This window comes from Anomaloglossus baeobatrachus, chromosome 1 (assembly GCF_048569485.1).
Source record: "Anomaloglossus baeobatrachus isolate aAnoBae1 chromosome 1, aAnoBae1.hap1, whole genome shotgun sequence".
In the NCBI taxonomy this organism is placed as follows: Eukaryota; Metazoa; Chordata; class Amphibia; order Anura; family Aromobatidae; genus Anomaloglossus; species Anomaloglossus baeobatrachus.
In genome coordinates this window covers 693582077-693607775 of record NC_134353.1, presented here as the reverse complement: position 1 = coordinate 693607775, position 25699 = coordinate 693582077, and the positions used below count along the sequence as shown (strand labels likewise).

General features: G+C 48.0%; 1 protein-coding gene across 6 annotated transcripts in view; it reads left to right on the top strand.

Moving 5' to 3' along the window:
- CIT (citron rho-interacting serine/threonine kinase) overlaps positions 1-25699 on the top strand; it is a 304000-nt gene that overhangs the window by 53280 nt on the left and 225021 nt on the right. For 5 of the 6 annotated variants that reach the window (XM_075320265.1, XM_075320246.1, XM_075320276.1 and 2 more), the window contains exons 9-11: positions 12788-12971; positions 15337-15442; positions 16170-16313. In XM_075320265.1, the coding sequence (XP_075176380.1) occupies positions 12788-12971; positions 15337-15442; positions 16170-16313 (434 nt within the window). Of the gene's footprint in view, positions 1-12787; positions 12972-15336; positions 15443-15632; positions 15941-16169; positions 16314-25699 lie in introns of those variants that run through there. The other variant, XM_075320294.1, reaches the window with a different exon arrangement.

Below are 25699 nucleotides of genomic sequence, written 5' to 3'. Positions count from 1 at the left end.
CGACTCTCCAGCAGTTCGGGTGGATCATCAATTTCCCGAAATCCAAGTTGACGCCGACACAATCACTGACTTACCTCGGGATGGAGTTTCATACCCAGCCAGCGTTAGTCAAGCTCCCGCGGGACAAACAGCTTGCTCTGCAGGCGGGGGTGCAGTCACTTCTTCGGAGTCAGTCACACCCCTTAAGGCGCCTCATGCACTTCCTGGGGAAGATGGTTGCAGCTATGGAGGCAGTGCCGTTCGCGCAATTCCATCTACAGCCACTCCAATGGGACATTCTTCGCAAATGGGACAAGAGTTCGGCTTCCCTCGACAAGAACATCTCTCTCTCTCACTTGCAGCCAAAACATCACTTCAGTGGTGGCTCCTACCCACATCTCTGTCTCGGGGAAAATCCTTCCTCCCTCCAACCTGGGCCGTGGTCACCACGGACACGAGCCTGTCAGGTTGGGGAGCGGTTTTTCTCCACCACAGGGCTCAAGGAACCTGGACTCCAATAGAATCGTCCCTTCAGATCAATATTCTGGAGATAAGGGCAGTATATCTAGCCCTATTGGCTTTCCATTGGTGGCTGGAGGGCAGGCAGATCCGAATCCAGTCGGACAACGCCACTGCCGTCGCCTACATCAACCACCAAGGCGGCACTCGCAGTCGTCAAGCCTTCCAGGAAGTCGGGCGGATTCTGCAGTGGGTGGAAGTCACAGGCTCCACCATCTCCGCAGTTCACATCCCGGGCGTGGAAAACTGGGAAGCAGATTTTCTCAGTCGTCAGGGCATGGACGCGGGGGAATGGTCTCTTCACCCAGACGTGTTTCGAGAGATCTGTCGCCGCTGGGGAACGCCGGACGTCGATCTTATGGCGTCACGACACAACAACAAGGTCCCGGCCTTCATGGCACGGTCTCAGGATCACAGAGCTCTGCCAGCGGACGCTCTGGTCCAGGATTGGTCGCAGTTTCGACTGCCATATGTGTTTCCCCCTCTGGCGATGCTGCCCAGAGTACTACGCAAGATCCGGTCCGACTGCCGTCGCGCCATTCTCGTCGCTCCAGACTGGCCGAGGCGGTCGTGGTATCCGGATCTGTGGCATCTCACGGTGGGTCAACCGTGGGCGCTTCCAGACCGCCCAGACTTGCTGTCACAAGGGCCGTTTTTCCACCTGAATTCTGTGGCCCTCAACCTGACTGTGTGGCCATTGAGTCCTGGCTCCTAGCGTCTTTAGGGTTATCTCAGGATGTCATTGCCACCATGAGACAAGCCAGGAAGCCAACGTCCGCCAAAATCTATTACAGGTCTTGGCAAATCTTCTTATCCTGGTGCTCTGATAACGGTTTTCCTCCATGGCCGTTTGCTTTACCCACATTTCTTTCATTCCTACAATCTGGAATGGACAAGGGTTTGTCCCTCGGCTCTCTCAAGGGCCAAGTGTCGGCGCTCTCCGTGTTTTTTCAAAAGCGTCTAGCCAGGCTTCCGCAGGTCCGCACGTTCCTGCAGGGGGTTTGCCACATGGTCCCACCTTACAAACGTCCGTTGGAACCTTGGGATCTTAACAGGGTTCTGACGGCTCTTCAAAAGCCGCCTTTTGAGCCGCTGCGAGATGTCTTTCTCTCCCGTCTTTCTCAGAAGGTGGCCTTCCTGGTGGCAGTCACATCACTTCGGAGAGTGTCTGAGCTTGCAGCGCTGTCATGCAAAGCCCCCTTCCTGGTTTTCCACCAGGATAAGGTGGTTCTGCGTCCTGTCCCGGACTTTCTCCCTAAGGTGGTATCCCCTTTTCATCTAAATCAGGATATCTCCTTGCCTTCCTTTTGCCCTAATCCAATTCACCAGTGTGAAAAGGATTTTCAGTCTTTGGATCTAGTGAGAGCACTCCGGCTCTACGTGTCTCGCACGGCGCCCCTGCGCCGTTCAGATGCGCTCTTTCTCCTTGTCGCTGGCCAGCGTAAGGGCTCTCAGGCCTCCAAGTCAACCTTGGCTCGGTGGATCAAGGAACCGATTCTCGAAGCCTACCGTTCTTCTGGGCTTCCTTTTCCTTCAGGGTTGAAAGCCCATTCTACCAGAGCCGTGGGTGCGTCCTGGGCTTTGCGGCACCGGGCGACGGCTCAGCAGGTGTGTCAGGCAGCTACGTGGTCTAGTCTGCACACTTTCACGAAGCACTATCAAGTGCATGCCTATGCTTCGGCAGACGCCAGTCTAGGTAGGCGAGTCCTCCAGGCGGCGGTTGCCCACCTGTAAGAGGGGGCCGTTTTTCGGCTTCTTTTCTTGAGGTATTCTTTTACCCACCCAGGGACTGCTCTTGGACGTCCCAATTGTCTGGGTCTCCCAATGGAGCGACAAAGAAAAAGGGAATTTTGTTTACTTACCGTAAATTCCTTTTCTTCTAGCTCCTATTGGGAGACCCAGCACCCACCCCTGTGCCCTTCGGGCTGGTTGTTCTTTTGTGTACACATGTTGTTGATGTTGATTTGTTCTTATGGTTCATGGTTTTCAGTTCTCCGAACATCCTTCGGATTGAATTTACCCTAGACCAATTTATAAGTTTTCTCCTTCCTGCTTTTGCACCAAAACTGAGGAGCCCGTGATCCATGGGAGGGTGTATAGGCAGAGGGGAGGGGTTACACTTTTTTAAAAGTGTAATACTTTGTGTGGCCTCCGGAGGCAGAAGCTATACACCCAATTGTCTGGGTCTCCCAATAGGAGCTAGAAGAAAAGGAATTTACGGTAAGTAAACAAAATTCCCTTTTTTTCACTGACGTTTGAAACAGGCCTTAAAGGAGTTGTCCGACATAAACTCAAAAATTTTTGGTAAGCTAATCTGCTGTATTGTCATATAAAACACCCCTACATTGTTATTTTTTGTTTTCTAACTTTTGTTCCTCTTGAATTCACCCTTTATTCTCTGCAGCTCTTTGTTACATTTAGCTCTAGCAAACTGACCACTTCCTGTGCTAAACCTCCCAGTCACAGCTGGCACCGCCCGCCCTCACTGTCCAGACCCTCCCCAGTGTCCAGCCTCTTCCCCTGCCCGCCCCCTGCACACACATTCCCTGTCAGTATTCTTCCACAGCACCTGACCTGTTATCACTACAGCATTGCAAATAACAGCCCCACATCGGAATCTGGACCCCACACCACATCAGGCTCTGCACCCCACACCACATCGGGCTCTGCACCCCACACCAAATCGGGCTCTGCACCCCACCCCATATCGGGCTCTGCACCACACCCCACATCGGGCTCTGCACCCCACACCACATCGGGCTCTGCACCCCACACCACATCGGGCTCTGCACCGCACACCCTATCAAGCTCTGCACTGTCCGTGCAGTCTGTGTCTGACAGTTCAGGACAGCGGTGACGTCACTACTGTGCTGATTTGTCCAGAGCACAGACAGCGGACGAACGTGCAGGAGCGGCGGGGACCGGGGAGCGTTAAGTATGTATTCCCTACATGTGTTCCCTATGGGGGTAGGGGGGTCGGTACAGAGCGCCGTGTGTGTGTGTGTGTGTGTGTGTGTGTGTGTGTGTGCGGTGCAGAGCCCTGTGTGTGTGCGGTGCAGAGCCCTGTGTGTGGTGAAGAGCCCTGTGTGTATGTGTGGTCCAGAGCTCTGTGTGCGTGTGTGGTGCAGAGTCCGATGTGCGTGTGGGGAGCAGAGCCCAATGTGCGTGTGGGGAGCAGAGCCCGATGTGGTGTGCGGTGCAGAGCCCGATGTGGTGTGCGGAGCAGAGCCCGATGTGGTGTGGGGAGCAGAGCCCGTTGTGGTGTGGGAAGCAGAGCCCGATGTGGTGTGGGGAGCAGAGCCCTATGTGGTGTGCGGAGCAGAGCCCGATGTGGTGTGCGGTGCAGAGCCCGATGTGGTGTGCGGTGCAGAGCCCGATGTGGTGTGCGGTGCAGAGCCCGATGTGGTGTGCGGTGCAGAGCCCGATGTGGTGTGCGGTGCAGAGCCCGATGTGGTGTGCGGTGCAGAGCCCGATGTGGTGTGCGGTGCAGAGCCCGATGTGGTGTGCGGTGCAGAGCCCGATGTGGTGTGCGGTGCAGAGCCCGATGTGGTGTGCGGTGCAGAGCCCGATGTGGTGTGCGGTGCAGAGCCCGATGTGGTGTGCGGTGCAGAGCCCGATGTGGTGTGCGGTCCAGAGCCCGATGTGGTGTGGGGAACAGAGCCCGATGTGATGTGCAGAGCCCGATGTGGTATGAGGTGTGCAGAGCCCGATGTGGTGTGGTGTGCAGAGCCCGATGTGGCGTGGTGTGCAGAGCCCGATGTGGTGTGTGGGGTGCAGAGCCCGATGTGGTGTGGGGTGCAGAGCCCGATGTGGTGTGGGGTGCAGAGCCCGATGTGTGGGGTGCAGAGCCCGATGTGGTGTGGGGTGCAGAGCCCGAAGTGGTGTGGGGTGCAGAGCCCGATGTGGTGTGGGGTGCAGAGCCCGATGTGGTGTGGGGTGCAGAGCCCGATGTGGTGTGGGGTGCAGAGCCCGATGTGGTGTGGGGTGCAGAGCCCGATGTGGTGTGGGGAGCAGAGCCCGATGTGGTGTGGGGAGCAGAGCCCGATGTGGTGTGCGGTGCAGAGCCCGATGTGGTGTGCGATGCAGAGCCCGATGTGGTGTGCGGTGCAGAGCCCGATGTGGTGTGCGGTGCAGAGCCCGATGTGGTGTGCGGTGCAGAGCCCGATGTGGTGGGGGGTGCAGAGCCCGATGTGGTGGGGGGTGCAGAGCTTGATGTGGTGGGGGGTGCAGAGCCCGATGTGGTGGGGGGTGCAGAGCCCGATGTGGTGGGGGGTGCAGAGCCCGATGTGGTGGGGGGTGCAGAGCCCGATGTGGTGTGTGGTGCAGAGCCCGATGTGGTGTGTGGTGCAGAGCCCGATGTGGGGTGTGGTGCAGAGCCCGATGTGGGGTGGGTTGCAGAGCCCGATGTGGTGTGCGGTGCAGAGCCATATGTGGTGTGCGGTGCAGAGCCATATGTGTGCGTGTGCGGTGCAGAGCCCAATGTGGGGCTGTTATTTGCAATGCTGTAGTGATACCAGGTCAGGTGTTGGGGCAGAATATACTGACCTGGAATGTGTGTGCAGAGGGTGGGGCTGGACACCGGGGTGGGGCTGGACACCGGGGTGGGGCTGGACACCGGGGTGGGTGGTGACAGCTGTGACTGGGAGGTTTTGCACAGGAAGTGGTCATGTTTGCTGGAGCTGAATGGAAACAAGAAGCTGCACAGAATAAAGTCATAATTCAAGAGGAACAAAAGATAGAAAACAAAAAATAACAATGTAGGGGTGTTTTATATGACAATACAGCACAGATTAGCTTACTAAAAATTTTTGAGTTTATGTCGGACAACTCCTTTAAACTGGTAGCTGAGTGCTGCAGCCTGCAGTTGTCTGTTTTACCTGTGTTGGTTATTAAAAATAATGGGAACCCCACATCTTTTTTTGTTTGTTTGTTTTATATTCCCTATCCACATGTTTGCAGGGTAATTATCCTGCTCTTACTCCCATTTTGCTTCCTTTTGCAGCCCCCTAGCCTTTACTATGAGCAATTTACAATTTGGGTCTCCTTTGTGTTATATGGGGTTAGGTGTCTGGGTTCAAGTCTGGGTCCTGAACTGAAGTCTGTGTGAATCCAAACTTCCATGGTTCCGCTCATCTCCAGTCTCGGACATCCCCTTAGAGTCAAAGCCTGCTCAATCTGCAGGATTTACACAAGCTGGGCAGACATAGTATGTACAGTCTGTAGAGTCTTCCCTAGTGACAGACGTTATTCGATGTGCGCAACCCTTTCTTGCAATGGAAGATTACCACTTGAATTTAACAAACTTGCTAGGCTGAGGATGTAAAATATTTTAGCAGAACAAGTAAAGTTTGGCAGGTAACCACTCCATCTGCAATATTGTTACTTGTCTGGTCATTTATAACCAAAAATCTTTGTCTATTCTAGTGTTAATGTATGAAGAATTACTTGCACGAGGTTGTGCAGAAAACTGAGTCATTGTGGTAGTCATGTCACTAAATGTGCAGTTTCCTAGGTAGCATTGCTTTGTAAGGATCAAGAAAATCAACCATGGTTAACAGTAAACATCTTTGTCATTGATTTGCCAGTATCATTCGCTTTACTGTACTTGTATTACAGGGAGTCTGTCAGCTCCAGAATCCATATCATAGTAAGCAGATCCTTTTGGGGACTGGGCGCTGAGAGGAGCCATAGCTTTAGGTTACAAAACTGTATCATTCTAGAGAAAACATTCTTTATGTCCCTATTCAAATGAGGTGTTCGGAGCACCTTGGGCAGGGCTACATGATCCTCCATTAAGAAATAAAATCCTTTCATTTGAATACTGTACCATATACGGTACCTGGAGAACAGAAGTTTAAAACCTTTTGTGGGAATAAATATTTTCTGCTTGTGTGTCATATCATAATTGCCATGGCTTATCAATAGAAGCAAAGTTGTGTGTATCGCAGAAGTCTTCTCTATACACAGCCCTACTGCAGGTCTGGCCCAATCCAGTGAATAAAGTGAGGGTCCTAGGGGTCAGACCCTTCCTGTCACATGAGGTCCATATGTCCGGTTTTCCTTCTCACTTTTCTTAGCTGTGGTGACATGATTCAGAAAGCAGGCAGTCACCTTATTGAGTGGATAGTATGTGAATTTCCAATTTATACATTTTCGGATCAGAAATCAGCTGTACCCATCACTTTGCCTTGTTCATGTTGCTTCTCTTATTACTGTTGTCTCGGCAGTTTACTAGATGCAGGTTGCTCATATGTGGCTTTCCTAATTTGCATGGTGCATTTCACTGGATAGATTTCTATCCGGAGCCATCACTTCCGTATTGGGAGGTGAAAGGTGTGGGTGATGGCCAGCAGGTATCGTACACCTATATGATTATACCTGCTGACCACGAGGCCAACCGTGTGCCCATTTTCAGAATGTCGATGTAGCACCCAGGGATATGGGGTACTCTGTTCCAGGCAGTGTACGTCTGGGGAATGTCACAGTGGTGGCCGTTACCCGGTTCCGTGTCCTGTGCTCTTTTTGTTGTGGGGATATTTACAGGGGATTGTTGAATACAGTTTATACTTGACGCCACTTGCAGTGTTGCGGCTAAATGTAGGGATCCGCCGCTGCAGAATGTCTCTACTGGGGCTGATGGTATTGGTAGCTAGTATGGTAGTCCCTCCGCAAGTAGGGTTTTTCCACAGCGGGTGTATGGTGCGGTGGGCATCAGAAGAAGCGAGTCCACACATGTATTCAGTGCAACTGGTTTACTCACTTTCTTGAGATGGTAACTGGGGGCTCGAGGCTGGCTTTTTTCGCCTCCAGGTCCCCTTCGTCCCAGTGCCAGTCTGGTTTCTTTGGTACCTTCTTCCCCTGCACCTGTCTTTGGTAAGTGGGTCCCCGTGGTATAGAACACTGGGGGTCCCCGTTCTGTAGTTTGTCCACTTCTGTCCGACTGACGGCAGCGTGAACCCTGTGGGGTTGGAGTCTCTGGTCCTGTCCAGGGTTCTCCCTTTGCTACTGAGTCTTCGGATTCTTTAGGGTCAGCAAGGTCCTTGATGGTCCCCTTGCTGTGCAGGTGTTAACAAGTCGGCTTGAAGCTCTTTCCTGTCCTAGGGTCCTGTACCCCGTCGGTGCGTAGTTCCGGGAGTACTCCACCGGCAACCACTTCTCCTGGGTACCAGGGCATCGTTAACCCGAGTCAGAATGTCACTTTTCTTCCACCCTCACACCTCTACAGTCACTACTCAACTCACTATTGTCACTGCAGTTCTGACTACTGACTTCCTATCTTCTCTCTCTCCACAGTCTGCCCCTCCCACCTGGTCAACTAGTGGACTGGAGTGGCTCCACCTCTAGGCGGCCATCAATTGGTCCCATCCTAGCTAAGTACCATTGTATGGGGAATTGTCGGGGAAAACTGGAATTACCTGGGTTTTTGTTGTTACCGGTCCTGGGGTTCTGGGTCCCTAAGGGGGTAGGTGGATCCTTGTGGGGATGCAGAACCTTGTAGAACACTGATGGGTTCAGGGGCGCTATATCAGCAGTGCTGTTTACCTCCTGATGTGAAAATGAGTCTGTACATACCACATTTAATGGTGTCCAATTAACACATATTTTGGTAAAAGCTCCACGAAAAGGAGTCTAAAATATAGCCTAAAAGGTGCTGGAGTAACCCTTTACATTCCAGAAATTTAGCCCGTACAATGCTAATGAATAGGATTTATAAACGCCCTATTCAGATTTTCACCTATATATGTTGCTGATTTGTTGTTGGATTTTACATTTCATCCTTTGCACTGCAGTATATTTATGATGGATGGATTTTACCCATCTTCACCATAGACTTTGTCACTTTAAAGTTTTAGCAGTCTGAACTTTGGTTGATCCAAATATTTTCAATAAATGCAGACTACAAAGAAGGGATACATATGGAAGGAAGCATTCCGGGATCCCCTGCTGAGCACCACAGGCTATGGCGTGTGAGCAATCAGCATTACATTTTATAGAGTCATTGAAATGACTATTAGCCTATGTGCGCAAGCTGCGTTTTTTTTTTTTTTTTGTTTTTGCGCGTTTTTTGGGTGCATTTTTGCTCTAAAATCTGCACGTCTTTCCTTCCCCAGCAAAGTCTGAGATTTCATTTTTGCTGTCCGCATATTGCAGTTTTTTTAGCTGTGTTTTTGTAGTGACCACAAAGATGCAGCATGTCAATTCTTTTTTGCGTTTTTCACTGCATTTTTTACCCATTGAATTCAATTAGGTGTGGAAAACTGCAATGAAAAACGCAAGTTGTCATTTTAACATGCGTTTTGGTGGGTTTTTCTGACTAGACTCCGGGTCGGTGGGGATTGATCAGTGGTATTTGGCCAGATACTGCTCCCCATATAAAGTCTATGGGGACCAGAATCAGGTGCAGAGGAGTAGACGCTAGCGCTTCATACTCACCAATCACTGGGCGGCTGTCACACTGCTGCCGTGGCAGCTCTTTGATCTTCCAGAGCTGGCCGCTCATTAGGCTAATAACATATTCACTCCTTCCCTGCTCACTGGTGGCTGTGATCGGTTGCAGGCAGACCCGCCCCCTCGATGAGTGACAGCTGTCTCACAGCAACCAATCACAGCTGCCGGTGGGCAGGTGTATATTGTACAGTAAAATAAATCAATTAAAAAAAAAAAAAATGCGTTCGGTCCCGCCCAATTTTGATACCAGTCGAGGTAAAGCCACATGGCTGAGGGCTAGTATTCTCAGGATGGGGCGCCCCACGTTATAGGGAGCCCCCCTACCAATATATATAATATATGTGTGTATACACACACACACACACACACACACACACACACACACACACATGTGGTCAAGTTTGTTGGTACCCCTCGATTAATAATAATAAAAAAAAAAACACAATGGACACAGAAAAAATAATTTGAATCTGACAAAAGTAGTCATAAATTAAAGAATCTTTGACAATGAACAAATGAAAGTCAGACATTGCTTTTTTGCTTCCACGGAATTTTTAAAAAGATAAAACTCATGAAATCGGCCTGGACTGATGATGGTACCCCTCCTTAACTTAATATTTTGTTGCACAACCTTTTGAGGCAATCACTGCAATCAAACGATTCCTGTAACTGTCAATGATACTTCTGCACCTCTCGACAGGTATTTTGGCCACTCCTCAAGAGCAAACTGCTCCATTTGTCTCGTGTTAGGTTGCCTTTTCCAGACGCCATGTTTCAGCTCTTTCCATAGATGCTCAATAGGATTTAGGTCAGGGCTCATAGAACGCCACTTCAGAATACTCCAATATTTTCCTCTTAGCCATTCATAGGTGTTTTTAGCTGGGTGTTTTGGGTCATTATCCCGTTGCAAGACCCATGACCTGCGACTGAGACCAAGCTTTCTGAAACTGGGCAGCACATTTCTCTAGAATCATTTGATAGACTTGAGATTTCATTGTACTCTTCACAGATTCAAGACACCCAGTGCCAGATGCAACAAAGCAGCCCCAGAACATAACACAGCCTCCTCCATGTTTCACAATAGGGACAGTGTTCTTTTCTTGATATGCTTCATTTTTCCGTCTGTGAACATAGATCTGATGTGCCTTGCCAAAAAGTTCCATTTTTGTCTCATCTGTCCATAGGACATTCTCCCAGAAGCTTTGTGGCTTGTCAACATGTAGTATGGCAAATTCCAGTCTGTTTTTTTTTTTTAATGATTATTTTTTTTAAACATTGGTGTCCTCCTTGGTCGTCTCCCTTTAAGTCCACTTTGGCTCAAACAATGCCGAATAGTGCCATCTGACACTGATTTTCCTTGAGCTTGCAGTTCACCTTTAATCTCTTTATAGGTTTTTCTGGGCTCTTTTGTTACCATTCGTATTATCCGTCTTTGATTTTTCATCAATTTTTTCCTCCTGCAGTCACGTCCAGGGACGTTAGCTACAGTCTCATGGATCTTAAATCTCTGAATAATATGTGGAACTGTAGTCACAGGAGCATCAAGCTGCTTAGAGATGGTCTTATAACCTTTAACATTCTTGTGTATAATTTTCTTTCTAATCTCCTGAGACAACTCTTTCCTTCAATTCCTCTAGTTCATGTTGAATGTGGTATACACCATATCACCAAACAGCACAGTGAGTATCTGTAGCCCTATATAGAGGCCCACTGACTGACTACAAGATTGTAGACACCTGTGATGCTAATTAGTGGACACACCTTGATTTAACATGTCCCTTTTGTCACATTATTGTCAGGGGTACCATCATTTATGTCCAGTCCTATTTCATGAGTTTTATTTTTTTAAAAAAATTCTGTGGAAGCATGGTTCAAAAGCAATGTCTGACTTTCATTTGTTCATTTTCATCGATTTTTTTTAATTTATTTTTACTTTTGTCAGATTCAAGTTATTTCTGTGACCATTGTGGGTTTTTCTTTCAATAAACGAGAGGTACCACAATTCTGACGACGTGTGTATGTATAAAAAATTTTTTTTTTTTTTTAGTTTAATTGTTAATATTATAACCTCGGCACCAGATACCCCAAAAAGTAGCCCTGAATGCACTTGGTGTTCCACTAATACACCTATTTACTTTCCATTTTAAAATGCACCATGGCGCCACCACTAGCAATTACATTGCCCCATAATGCCCCCACCGTGGGTACACCCTCCCCGCCACCATGCGTCTATGCTGCACCTTGTGCTTCCTCTCTGCCATCCGCGTACTATAGATCTGGACCTGAATGCCAGCGCTGACCCTATACTGGAAATGTCCAGCATTGGTAACATTAACCATTAATCTCCCGAAATCTTCTTGTATAATATAATAAATAGCCATGGTATGTATGGGCAGACTAATGTGGAAAGTGATACATCTCTGCACTGCAGCGTAGAGCTTCCATAGACCTTGGAGAAAATGACTGTATTTTTATCTGAAGCCTTCCAATATAATAGATTCGTGGTTTGTGCTCAGTGTACGGTATGTGGAAGGTTTGACACCTGCAAATATCAAGGCCTGCTTCAGTGTGTAGGCGGAAATAAATATATAATCGTGTATTCTCATCTCATTGGATGGCAGCTCCACACATGAAGGTGTCAGTGTACACAAGTATATATGGCTTTCTGTTATTTATTTATTTTAATTTTGAATGTCATCATATTTTTCTAATGGAGAGTATCACATTATTCCCATTCTGTCATTGCTGATTGGGATTGATAATAAATCTGTAAATGACTCTCATTAGATGTGCTCCTCGTACCTGATTGTAGCCTCGAGTGTAGGTATAGGAGGCTGTTTGGCAACCAGTGGCCTTTTTTGTCATTTAAATTGCCCTGTTGGCTGCCCCTCGCCCTCATTGTTCCTGCTCACTGTGCAGAAGTGAGAAGCTGCATTCCACGGCCTGTGTGACCCTAGGAAAAAAAGAAATGGGCAACCAAGGCTTTGCTTTTCCCAGGCAGTATCCTAAGCCGCCGTGTGAACTGGCAAGAAGTGTCTGCTATGTGTATTAAATAATTCACCCCTAATTGCATTATTTAGGCAGATTCGGCAGTCTGTGATATTGCAGTCATGCTGGCAGTTTGCACAGCTGAATTACTGTATCGTTCATGTGCCACATATGTTTTTTTTCGCTAACGGCTTGCTTTGGAATACACTGCTCGATGACAGTAGAGTGGGATATTTTTTTCCCTTTCCCATATCCTATTGGCCCAGAGGAGATTTATTCTGGATCCATGGTAACAGTATTGGAACCGGGAGGATCTTCAATATCACAATGCCTGCTTTCTCAGTAGCTGGGTGATGGACTGTTGAGAAGGGCAGCGCTTTTCTGTAACCATAATGCCCCTTCTGAAGACGGCTCCAGCTAACCATGCATCTCAAAGCAGCTGTAAAATAGAAAGGTTTGAGCCATTCCCCGGCATCCGTCCACTTGCACATCCTCTGAATATTTTAGCTTCCCCCTTGCACCGATACCGTCATCCCATCAGCATGATGGTTGAATGTGATGAGAAAGCAGGGCACACATCCTTCTAACTGCGTGCCCCCCTGAAGGGGTGGCATTGACCATCGTTAATGGCTACTTGTTCTAGCAGGTGAAATGAGCCCGGAACTCTAGTAATCTCAGAAAAGGGGGATGTTCTTGCTCGGAGGGGACGGAGGGGTTAATATCTTGTTGCTGTAATAGATTTCATAGCAGTGACTCAGTCTGCCAGTTCCTGAGAGAGCACAAGCTGCAGTGCTGGTGCAGCTAATGAAGCGGGTTCCTGGGTTGTAATCCTCATTTCTCTCATTCTGACCAGCTCCTCCTCCGTTCGTTCCTACATTAAAGTCTGACGATGACACCTCAAATTTTGACGAACCGGAGAAGAATGTACGGGCTTTACCCTCTTCGGGCCACTTGAGCGCTGCAGGGTTCTCGGGCGAAGGGCTGCCGTTTGTGGGATTTTCATACATCAAGGCTCTTGGCGCATTCACCAAATCTGAGTAAGTAAAACGAATGTGTGAGTGTCCTGACTTGGCTGGAGAATGCAGGTTCCTGTGACCTGCAGTGCTGTTTGTATGCTATCTGCATCACGCTACTCCTGCTGACATGAATACGTATACATCGCGATGGTTTCTTCCCTTTTCTCATGTACAGACTGATAAGGCTACCTTACTCAGCTGGATCCAAGTCTATTCTGATACCTTCTAGAAAGAAATGTACTAATCCTTGAAAATCAACAGGCTACGGCATAAATGAATGTATCCATGTAGTCTGGCTGCTGACCTGCTGGCACATCACGCTGGCTTCTGCAGACTAGCATTAAAGTACTCTACATTTATTTCATTAGTAAAATGGGAATGCTCTCTGCAAACTTTAGCTAGAAAGGGTGGATCCGCTGTTTCCGTCTGACCCTGGTAAACATGTCAGGATGAAACAGTCAGATCTTCCTGGATGTGCTGAAGCCGTGGTGCTAATCCTTGAATATTCAGGTTGGAACACCTTTAAGATGAAAGGACATCAAGGCTTCTCTGAAGAGTGTTTGCTATTCCATACCAGCAGATTTATCTGCATAGTTCCTGCAGCAGTGGAAGTGTGACACATCTACATTGTATCAGGAGCACTTTAATAACCTGGCTGCTGTTATGCAATCGCCGTTTATGTATCCGTGAGCTCCATTCTAAATTACCCTTCTATTTTGAGAAGTCTTGGAGATGGATGGCACAGATTTGTCTTGCCTGACCCAATATTTGAAGCTTAAGCAAACATACACCTGCATAATGGCACAAATGATGTTTTGTAACAAATCTGTAGCCATTTCCATATCCAACAAACAGCTGATAAAATTTGGAAATATTAAAGCACCACTCCAGCAGTATAATAAAAAAATAAAAACCGCTGGAGTGGGGCTTTAAGCAAAAAGACAAATGATGTCTGAAGTGATGTGATAGAAATGACTCCCAAAACTCACGGGATCCTGATATTGTGGAGTGGCCCGGGCCTTCTCCATCCCAATATTGGAAATTGGTTTTGTACTGTATTTATTGTGCCCGCGGTGCACATTACATTAATTTTTTGTCACAACTGGTTTTGGCTTTTAAAATCATTAACAATGTCAGGTTGACAAAGATTGACATATTAATATCACATGTAATATTTTAGTAAGGCAAGTGTCCCCAACTCCAGTCCTCAGGAGCCACCAAGAGATCATGTTTTAAGGATTTCTCTAGTATTACACAGATGTTGGAATTATCACGTGGGCAATACTAATAACATGATCTGTTGGGGGATCTTGAGGTGTGGAGTTGGGGAACGCTGGTGTAAGGCTTTTCTTGACCACATTTTTAGGGATTTAATAATTTGTATTATTAGATTTTGTGTACCCAAATAGAGAACCATTGCTGTATGGCCTAGGGTTGTTGCATGTAAAACTCCCAGAACTGTCTAAATCCTTAGGCTCGAGCCTAATATCCTCCGCCATGGGTAAGGTGCTTGTGGTGGATCACTTCCATAATCTTACTTGCCTATATAGGTAATACACATTGACTTTCCAACATTACCCTTTCTGTACGATAGGCCCAATGCCTGGACATCTAACCTGTAGTGAGCACTTAATTTTGATCAAGTTAGTGAACAATTATTTTTATTTATCTACTATGCTTTCTTATATACAGCAGCGATATATAGACATTGTCATCAGTTGCTGTCCTCATAGGGGCTCAGTATCTAAATCCCTCAGTTTTTTCTTGTCTTTAGATATTATCATAGGTTCTAATTTCCCTCATTGTTTTGGTGATCCTTATTACATGAGCCCCTGGTAGGAGCGCCTGTTGGCCCATAAGAGAAAGCCATGGAAAATCTAAGATCATTAATATCATTTATGGCTATTTGATTCATGGCAGAGATTTTGGCTTTTAGCATCCTTTTCACTTCATGCGTGCTGCCGGATATCAGTGCTTTATTGTTGAATGCACTTAGGTGATATTCTAGGTTGGAGGAAGGAATTATAAATTATTCTTGCTTCATATGAAGGGCAGTGTGATGTCATGATGACCAAGATTTGTGCAGCCCGAGACATGAGTAATTGATGGAGGATGACGCTGGCAATGGTTGCGTTTATCATTTCTATGTGCGGCAGATGATTACTGGAGGTGTAGGAGTGGTAAGGAAATGAGATGTTAGCAGGAGATCCACGAAAAGTGTTATTCAACCGAATTAAGAAATGGTCTTCGGTGCCTGAAAAACAATGTCGCCTTCTAGATGGTTCAGTGCATTCCATGAAGAAATATTGTCTTTGTGTAGGTAAATTTCTAATAAATGTGTGTTTATAGGCTACCTTTTTACAATGTTGTATCATCTGTTATTCAGGTCCCTTGTGTCTGGCTTGGACTCTCCAGCCAAGGCAAGCTCCATGGAGAAGAAGTTATTTCACAAGAGCAAAGAGCTGCAGGATACACAGGACAAATGCCACAAGGTATTTAAATCAACACTTGGCCTCCCTGTTTGCAGCAGAAATTTACTTCCAGTGCGATCCTGGGGATCAAGAGAGTGGTTTTATCTTTTGGGTCATAGCGCACTTGAGCGACAAGCGTCTGTCATAAAGATGTTCTCACAGATTAACAGTCCTATTAGTCGTACAAGTCGCGACTGACTACACTGGAGCTCCCATCTTAAGCCAAGTGTAGGAGACAAGGACAGCTGACTTCGTCAATGGATATAATAATCAGATACTTATGTGGCGGTTTAAGAAAGATAGACTTTCCTACTGTACGCGTGTAATTCATATTATGTTACCTTTTCTTTACAACCTATGGTCCTGCCCAAAGAAAATGGCCGGAATGTGATTACCCCTTTATACTGGACACCTTCTGAAGGACCCCTATTTTTTATTCACAATATATGTGATAATGATGAGGCAAACCATCTTGTCATCAGATCTGGATTTGGGATAATACTGACGGGACATAAACAGGTGAAAATGACTATCTTACCGGAGAGCTGCGTGCTGTGGGCTTTTTCATCGGACTGTGTGTAAATGTGAACAGCCAGCCTGTGGATGACTTTGTGAGCCCACCATTAGAAGAAGTGAGCTCACGCTGACTAATTTGGGCACTAGTTGTGGCAATAAATAGGTCTTATATATAGACGGACTTGCCTACCGTCAGCTGTATAAATCCTTTGCATTTTTATGTATATTACAGATGGAGCAAGAAATGACTCGACTACATCGTCGGGTGTCTGAGGTGGAGGCTGTACTCAGCCAAAAAGAAGTTGAATTAAAAGCATCTGAAACACAGAGATCTCTCCTGGAGCAAGACCTGGCAACCTACATCACAGAATGCAGCGTGAGCATCAAATCCTATTCATCCTTAGGGATACTATCTGCTCTGTTGTTATAGTCTACGAATCAGAAGGTTTCTAATTGACAACAAATAACAAGTAATAATGTGGCGCTCCAAGTTCTCCTTAGTTGTACATGTATTTCAAAGTACTCTCCAGTTATTGGTTTCTATGGAAAAAAATACCCCAAATATTTTATTCTAGAATGGTAATGACACTTGTCTGAGATTCGAGATACATCTGTGCAGTATTTACTAAAACGTTTTTGTAAGATAATCGTGAGAAATGAAATCGCCAGTAACCTATGTTTCCAATTTTGGAACGCCTAGAATAGAAGCCTGTAGCAAGGCGGTGATCAACTGGAAAAGGAGGTGGGATGTCCGGCTCAATCTAAATACCTTATTTTTCGCTTTATAAGACACACCCCAAATTATAGGACGCACTCCAAATTTAGAGAAAAAAAGGAGTCCGTCTTACAATCTGGTGGTCTCTTACCGGGGGGGAATGGCAGCGGTGGTGGAGCGGGGTCACAAGAGGCAGGGGTTGTGGTGGAGCAGGTTGATGCTGCTGGTGGTGCGGCCGGTGGGTGTCCCATATGCTGTCAGGTAGGCAACTTCCAGAAACTGTCGGTGTTGCAGAATTCAAAGAAATGGCGGCCGGAGTTGGCACGTACGCAGATTGAGCTATCAACTCAATGACAAGCCAAGATCCCATCTGCAAATGTGCCACCTCCAGGCGCTATTTTCCTTAAATTCACTGCTGGGAGATTAATGGGCTGAAGGTGGCACGTGCGCAGATGAGATCTTGAGCTGAGAGATCCATATGTGCATGCGCCGCCTCCGGGTGCCATTATTTGAACCTCGCACTGCTGACATTTTCAGGATGCCTCTGCAGGCCCCAGCACAGCGCCCCGCAGGCCCTAGTGTAGCGTCTGCCTCCTGCGACCCCTCTCTATTACCTCCCAGTAAGGTGCATTCGGATTATAAAGATGCACTCCTCATTTTCCTCATTTCAACATTTTCCAATTTTTTGGGAAGAAAGGTGTGTCTTATGATCCGAAAAATACGGTAGGTTAAAATTAGCAATTTATTTCAAACATTTAAAACCCACAATGGATTATACAGTAAATAGAAGAGAGGGGATTGGATACTGATCATTAACACGTATCCAACACTATGGACCCGTTTCATCAAGACTGGCGTTATCAGGACTCAGATGTTCCTGATTCATGAAGAGCCCTATTCCTCTTCATGAATTGGTAGCCCCGGACATCGGGCATTCACCTCTGTGTGCGCATCACCACAAATCCTACTCGATTATCTGCTGACTTGATATTTGTGACGCTGTCAGCACCGCTGCTCGTTATGAATTTGACAAGCATCCGTCACCCCACCCCCATTTACCCCAGTTCTGCCCATATTGTTGAAGTTGGACTAAAAAGGCACAAGGTAGTTGCATAATTTTAGTGCAGTATCGAATTGTGGCAAATTTGTGACTTTACAAAGCTTTTTACGTCACATACTTGTGTAAAAGATTTGAAGAATGGGGCGCTGTATGTGTTATCTATTTAATGTTTTCATCTTGTTGATGATCCCTATCCACTCACCACTCCTCTATGCTTTTACATGTTTGAAACAATGTTCTTATTTTATTCTATTTGGATTGAGCTGGGCATATCCACCTAATTTTCCTAATAAGTGTAATAGTGCAACAATTCAGGATAATTATTATTTAGGCTGCTTTCACACATCCGGTTTTTCCTGTGCGGCACAATCCGGCGCTTTGCAGAAAAACCGCAACCGTTTTTTTTTTGCCGCCGGTTGCGTTTTTTTTGCATAGACTTTCATTAGTGCCGGATTGTGCCGCACGGGCTTGCGTTCGGTCCGGTTTTTGCCGCATGCGGCAGATTTAGCCGATGCGGCGGCCGGATGGAACGTTGCCTGGCACGGTTTTTTTTTTTGTCCGGCAAAAAAAACCGCATCGCGCCGCATCCGGCCGATGTGGCACGATTTGCAATGCATGCCTATGGACGCCGCAAGCCGCGTCCTGCGGAAAACACCGCATCCGGCCGCCGCTTGCAGGTTTTTTTCCACTGCGCATGCTCAGTAGTGTGCCGCAAGCGGCAAAGACCGGACGGGCCGCATGTCAAAAACGTATGCAAAGGATGCGGTTTTGTCGCCGCATCCGTTGCATAGGTTTTAGAGCCGGATTGGCCAGCTCTGCTAAAACCGGAGGTGTGAAAGCAGCCTAAGCTTGTCATACAGTCTAGTAGCTACTTTCCCAGTCGAACATGCATGTGGAAGGGAAAGTAATCTGCTGCCAGACACCTGCCAACAGCCTATATCGCATAAGAATGGAAGTATTGAGCATGTTGAAGATCAATATGCCCAACTCTTTTCTCATTCATCTGTCATCTGCTGTTGTGGGAGTTGAAGAATTACCATCCACATGACCTGGTTGCTGAAATCAGCAGGTTAGCCAACATTCATCATTCAGGTGTTTGGATACCTTTACTTGCTTAATAGACAATTACTGGGGTATCTCATAGTCGTATAGTTTGAACAGTTGTAAGTTGGATTGAATACTCTTTTGGATTTGGGAAGAAAATTCTACCTAAATTATATCCTATTTTATTTACAATTATGGCAGTTTGACCACCCAGCACTGCTCTGTAAGCCAGTCATGAGTTTCTATGGGAAATCCGGTTGGCAGTTGGAGTATTTTCTATATTGTTTATTAAAGCAAATCTGTCAGCAGGTATTTGGTATGCAAACTGAAGACCGCAGGAGGTTGGAGCTGAAACACATATTTAAGCGATGTTTCATTTATTAAGCTGTGTGTTCTTGTTTACTTACAGTGAAGGTTTTATTAATAGAACATTATCATTGCTGTGACTAGCTGCCTTGTACCAAGTTGTCTGACCACACCCCCTCCTCTGATAAGCAGCTCACTGTTGCTATACAATGTTCATATACAGCTGTGGTGTGGGCGGGGTTACCTTTCTAAGCTCTCTATATCTAAGAATACTGATTGTGTAACAACTGCTGAACCCTTTAAACTAAGTGACACATTGTTGGAATCAGGGTCTCTTTTCCTGCATTATGCTTCTCTCAGATGTAGAGGTAGCAAAAACCTCGTGACAGATTCCCTTTAGGGTAACCCATGTAACAATCTGTAGTGCTGTATGACTCAAGAAAGAAGCCTAATTTTTATTTGATGTCACATGTTACTTTTCTAACATAGTGTAAGGTCGTGCCATATGTCAGTATTTCATATCAGTATCAGTAAAAATGAGTGGGGAAAATTTTTTTGTTATACTTCTTCTTCTGATTCTGGGCTTACAAATACTGATGTAAAATACTCACTAAACTGAGCTGTGAGTGTGGCCTAATTCTGCCCTGCATTGCTCAGTTGGACATACATGATCCTCATAATATTCACTCCATTGGGAAGACATTGGTCCATCTTCTTTTCCATGGATTGCAGGGAAAGTAAAAGGATCAATAGTATTATAAGTCAAAATAGAACGAGCGGAGATCTATCTTTCACCCCTTTTGTTTCATCTGTGGCATTTTATTTCAATCTCCATAATAATTGAGGCATAGGTTAAAAAATATTAGTTTATGGGGATACAGCAAATGATCTACTTATGATCAGTAGAAGATTGTGACTGGCTTGAGCAATGCTGCCTATGCACCTCCAGGAACAGATTGCAGAGTACAGACATTATTGGCCAACTGCAGTCCACACTCTGTGGGAGATGTAATGTTTAATTCCTGCAGCTGCCTACTCCATGTATGACAATAGCTCAGGTTCTTATATTAGAAACCTATTCTTAAAAAAGATCTCAAATATAATGAAAAGATTAGCTAATATTCAATTAAAGATATGCAGCATTACAAATATTGTTATAGAGTTAAAAATTCCCATTCATTAGCTTTCTTCAGTTATCCTGTTTTATTGTTCTAGCACAGTAGTCCCCAACCTTTCTTACCTTGAGAGCCACATTCAGTACTGAGAGATGATTGTGAGCCACATCCAGCGCCCCCCTTCCTCAGTCGTGACACCCATAGCCCCCCATTACTAGTATAAGGACAACCAAAGCTTTACCAGAGAAGGCACATCAAAACCTTGTCCTCTCCTCCCATATAGGAGTCATACATACATCTGGGGATTCTCACTTTACTCTATATTTGGTATTCTTGCATCAAGCACAGTCACCACACTGTTACATCCAGCTTCAAGCATACCTTTAACTGGCAGTATCATCCTAACTGTGCAGGTCTACTCCAAAAAAATCACTATTTGGAGACCTTCTCGTAGCTGTTGGTAGACCTAATGATAATGCACCAAGCAGACAGGCTACAGAGAGTCACTTGACATGGGCCCATGAGAGACATGTCGCTCCTGAGCCACAAGTTGAAGACCTCTGCTTATTGTGTCCCTGATTAAGATTTATAAGCATAAATATCTAACAGTGGGGGAGTTTTCAATTGGCCCAAGGCTTAAAGGGGTACTCAGGGGTGATCAAAATGTTTGTACTGTCCTTGCCCTCATACACTATGAAGCTGAGCTGGCCACTGCAGTTCAAGGATCTTTAGATCACTTGTAAATCAATAAAATAGTAGCTGCTCGTATGGGACGTTATGTCAAGGAACAATGTAAAGCCCCGTGCTGTAGCAGAGAACAGGGGAGTGTGTCCTCTGGCTCCATGCTCTTCCTACCTGCCAGCCCCCTGATACTTTTTTGTATCCGGTCGTGGAGCTCGGGGCGTAGCTGCCGGCTCCATGCTCTTCCTACCTGCCAGCTCTCTGATACTTGCTTGTATCCAGTCGTGAAGCTCGGGGCGTAGCTGCCGGGTCCATGCTCTTCCTACCTGCCAGCTCTCTGATACTTGCTTGTATCCAGTCGTGGAGCTCGGGGCGTAGCTGCCGGCTCCATGCTCTTCCTACCTGCTAGCTCTCTGATACTTGCTTGTATCCAGTCGTGGAGCTCGGGGCGTAGCTGCCGGCTCCATGCTCTTCCTATCTGCCAGCTCTCTGATACTTGCTTGTATCCAGTCTTGGAGCTCAGGGTGTAGCTGCCGGCTCCATGCTCCTTCCTACCTGCCAGCTCTCTGATACTTGCTTGTATCCAGTCTTGGAGCTCAGGGTGTAGCTGCCGGCTCCATGCTCTTCCTACCTGCTAGCTCTCTGATACTTGCTTGTATCCAGTCGTGGAGCTCGGGGCGTAGCTGCCGGCTCCATGCTCTTCCTATCTGCCAGCTCTCTGATACTTGCTTGTATCCAGTCTTGGAGCTCAGGGCGTAGCTGCCGGCTCCATGCTCTTCCTACCTGCCAGCTCTCTGATACTTGCTTGTATCCAGTCGTGGAGCTCAGGGCGTAGCTGCCGGCTCCATGCTCTTCCTACCTGCCAGCTCTCTGATACTTGCTTGTACCAGTCGTGGAGCTCAGGGCGTAGCTGCCGGCTCCATGCTCTTCCTACCTGCCAGCCCCCTGATACTTGCTTGTATCCAGTCTTGGAACTCAGGGCGTAGCTGCCGGCTCCATGCTCTTCCTACCTGCCAGCTCTCTGATACTTGCTTGTATCCAGTCGTGGAACTCAGGGCGTAGCTGCCGGCTCCATGCTCTTCCTACCTGCCAGCTCTCTGATACTTGCTTGTATCCAGTCGTGGAGCTCGGGGCGTAGCTGCCGGCTCCATGCTCTTCCTACCTGCCAGCTCTCTGATACTTGCTTGTATCCAGTCGTGGAGCTCGGGGCGTAGATGCCGGCTCCATGCTCTTCCTACCTGCCAGCTCTCTGATACTTGCTTGTATCCAGTCGTGGAGCTCAGGGCGTAGCTGCCGGCTCCATGCTCTTCCTACCTGCCAGCTCTCTGATACTTGCTTGTATCCAGTCGTGGAGCTCGGGGCGTAGCTGCCGACTCCATGCTCTTCCTACCTGCCAGCCCCCTGATACTTGCTTGTATCCAGTCGTGGAGCTCGGGGCGTAGCTGCCGGCTCCATGCTCTTCCTACCTGCCAGCTCTCTGATACTTGCTTGTATCCAGTCGTGGAGCTCGGGGCGTAGCTGCCGGCTCCATGCTCTTCCTACCTGCCAGCTCTCTGATACTTGCTTGTATCCAGTCGTGGAGCTCGGGGCGTAGCTGCCGGCTCCATGCTCTTCCTACCTGCCAGCTCTCTGATACTTGCTTGTATCCAGTCGTGGAGCTCGGGGCGTAGCTGCCGGCTCCATGCTCTTCCTACCTGCCAGCTCTCTGATACTTGCTTGTATCCAGTCGTGGAGCTCGGGGCGTAGATGCCGGCTCCATGCTCTTCCTACCTGCCAGCTCTCTGATACTTGCTTGTATCCAGTCGTGGAGCTCAGGGCGTAGCTGCCGGCTCCATGCTCTTCCTACCTGCCAGCTCTCTGATACTTGCTTGTATCCAGTCGTGGAGCTCGGGACGTAGCTGCCGGCTCCATGCTCTTCCTACCTGCCAGCCCCCTGATACTTTTTTGTATCCGGTCGTGGAGCTCGGGGCGTAGCTGCCGGCTCCATGCTCTTCCTACCTGCCAGCTCTCTGATACTTGCTTGTATCCAGTCGTGAAGCTCGGGGCGTAGCTGCCGGCTCCATGCTCTTCCTACCTGCCAGCTCTCTGATACTTGCTTGTATCCAGTCGTGGAGCTCAGGGCGTAGCTGCCGGCTCCATGCTCTTCCTACCTGCCAGCTCTCTGATACTTGCTTGTATCCAGTCGTGGAGCTCGGGGCGTAGATGCCGGCTCCATGCTCTTCCTACCTGCCAGCCCCCTGATACTTGCTTGTATCCAGTCGTGGAGCTCGGGGCGTAGCTGCCGGCTCCATGCTCTTCCTACCTGCCAGCTCTCTGATACTTGCTTGTATCCAGTCGTGGAGCTCGGGGCGTAGATGCCGGCTCCATGCTCTTCCTACCTGCCAGCTCTCTGATACTTGCTTGTATCCAGTCGTGGAGCTCTGGGCGTAGCTGCCGGCTCCATGCTCTTCCTACCTGCCAGCTCTCTGATACTTGCTTGTATCCAGTCGTGGAGCTCGGGGCGTAGCTGCCGGCTCCATGCTCTTCCTACCTGCCAGCTCTCTGATACTTGCTTGTATCCAGTCGTGGAGCTCGGGGCGTAGCTGCCGGCTCCATGCTCTTCCTACCTGCCAGCTCTCTGATACTTGCTTGTATCCAGTCGTGGAGCTCGGGGCGTAGCTGCCGGCTCCATGCTCTTCCTACCTGCCAGCTCTCTGATACTTGCTTGTATCCAGTCGTGGAGCTCGGGGCGTAGCTGCCGGCTCCATGCTCTTCCTACCTTCCAGCTCTCTGATACTTGCTTGTATCCAGTCGTGGAGCTCGGGGCGTAGCTGCCGGCTCCATGCTCTTCCTACCTGCCAGCTCTCTGATACTTGCTTGTATCCAGTCGTGGAGCTCGGGGCGTAGATGCCGGCTCCATGCTCTTCCTACCTGCCAGCTCTCTGATACTTGCTTGTATCCAGTCGTGGAGCTCAGGGCGTAGCTGCCGGCTCCATGCTCTTCCTACCTGCCAGCTCTCTGATACTTGCTTGTATCCAGTCGTGGAGCTCGGGACGTAGCTGCCGGCTCCATGCTCTTCCTACCTGCCAGCCCCCTGATACTTTTTTGTATCCGGTCGTGGAGCTCGGGGCGTAGCTGCCGGCTCCATGCTCTTCCTACCTGCCAGCTCTCTGATACTTGCTTGTATCCAGTCGTGAAGCTCGGGGCGTAGCTGCCGGCTCCATGCTCTTCCTACCTGCCAGCTCTCTGATACTTGCTTGTATCCAGTCTTGGAGCTCAGGGCGTAGCTGCCGGCTCCATGCTCTTCCTACCTGCCAGCTCTCTGATACTTGCTTGTATCCAGTCGTGGAGCTCAGGGCGTAGCTGCCGTCTCCATGCTCTTCCTACCTGCCAGCTCTCTGATACTTGCTTGTATCCAGTCGTGGAGCTCGGGGCGTAGATGCCGGCTCCATGCTCTTCCTACCTGCCAGCCCCCTGATACTTGCTTGTATCCAGTCGTGGAGCTCGGGGCGTAGCTGCCGGCTCCATGCTCTTCCTACCTGCCAGCTCTCTGATACTTGCTTGTATCCAGTCGTGGAGCTCGGGGCGTAGATGCCGGCTCCATGCTCTTCCTACCTGCCAGCTCTCTGATACTTGCTTGTATCCAGTCGTGGAGCTCGGGGCGTAGCTGCCGGCTCCATGCTCTTCCTACCTGCCAGCTCTCTGATACTTGCTTTTATCCAGTCGTGGAGCTCTGGGCTTAGCTGCCGGCTCCATGCTCTTCCTACCTGCCAGCTCTCTGATACTTGCTTGTATCCAGTCGTGGAGCTCGGGGCGTAGCTGCCGGCTCCATGCTCTTCCTACCTGCCAGCTCTCTGATACTTGCTTGTATCCAGTCGTGGAGCTCGGGGTGTAGCTGCCGGCTCCATGCTCTTCCTACCATGCTCTTCTAGACTCCACTTTTCATTCTTCACAGACTCTTTGGAAAATGAAAGGTGGAATCTGATTGGTTGCTAAGGGCAACTGTGTCAGTTTCACTTTACACCATGTTTGATAACCCTATTACACATACTGTCCACCTACTTTTGCACCACCCTGTATATTGTATACATATTACAAGTTCATGGTATAATGGAGTAAGATATATTTTTACATCTCCCATTTCAAACTATCACCAAAATTAAGATCTGGTTCAACATTGACAAAATAGGGTGTCATGCACTAAAACGGTTTTTGATGGAGGCAAGTATATATTTATCACAATGAAGTACAGGGATCTTCAAGTGGTGTATAAGCTTTTTGGCTACAGTATAGACAAGGTATAATGCTTGGCAGCTATTCTTACACTGGATGGGCATAGTCCATAACACGGTAGAACAGTTGCAGCAAATTTACATAGTCCTTTGTGTAGGCTTCGTGTTCAACATTGCACCCAAAATGGTTAATTGGTCTTGCATGAACCTATGCAAGAATCCATCTTATATTGAATGGTAACACCAACAATGGTACAATGGCTTGGCATATGTGGAGGTCACTGCAATTACTAAGCTGTACCGTCCCCGTGCCAGCGGCCGAGCTGCTCTGATCCGGAGCCGCGGTGGCTCGAGGGGTCTCCGGACCCGAGGGGTTCGCGCGGACACTCGAATTAAAAGAAGGGGAGTGTGTACAAGGGGATTAGGAAGTTCGTGATGCCACCCATGGTGCGTGGTAATGTGAGGGACCACCACTGCTATTGGGGAGCACGGTGACAATGGTGTAGCAGCAGGATGTTTAACCCCTTTGTTGGTAGGTGGTTCGTGTCCCGGGGCCCGTTGGATGATTGGTGCTTGGGGTGCCGTTGGGGATAGGAAAAGGGTTTTTCAGTGTACTCACTCAGTCCAGTA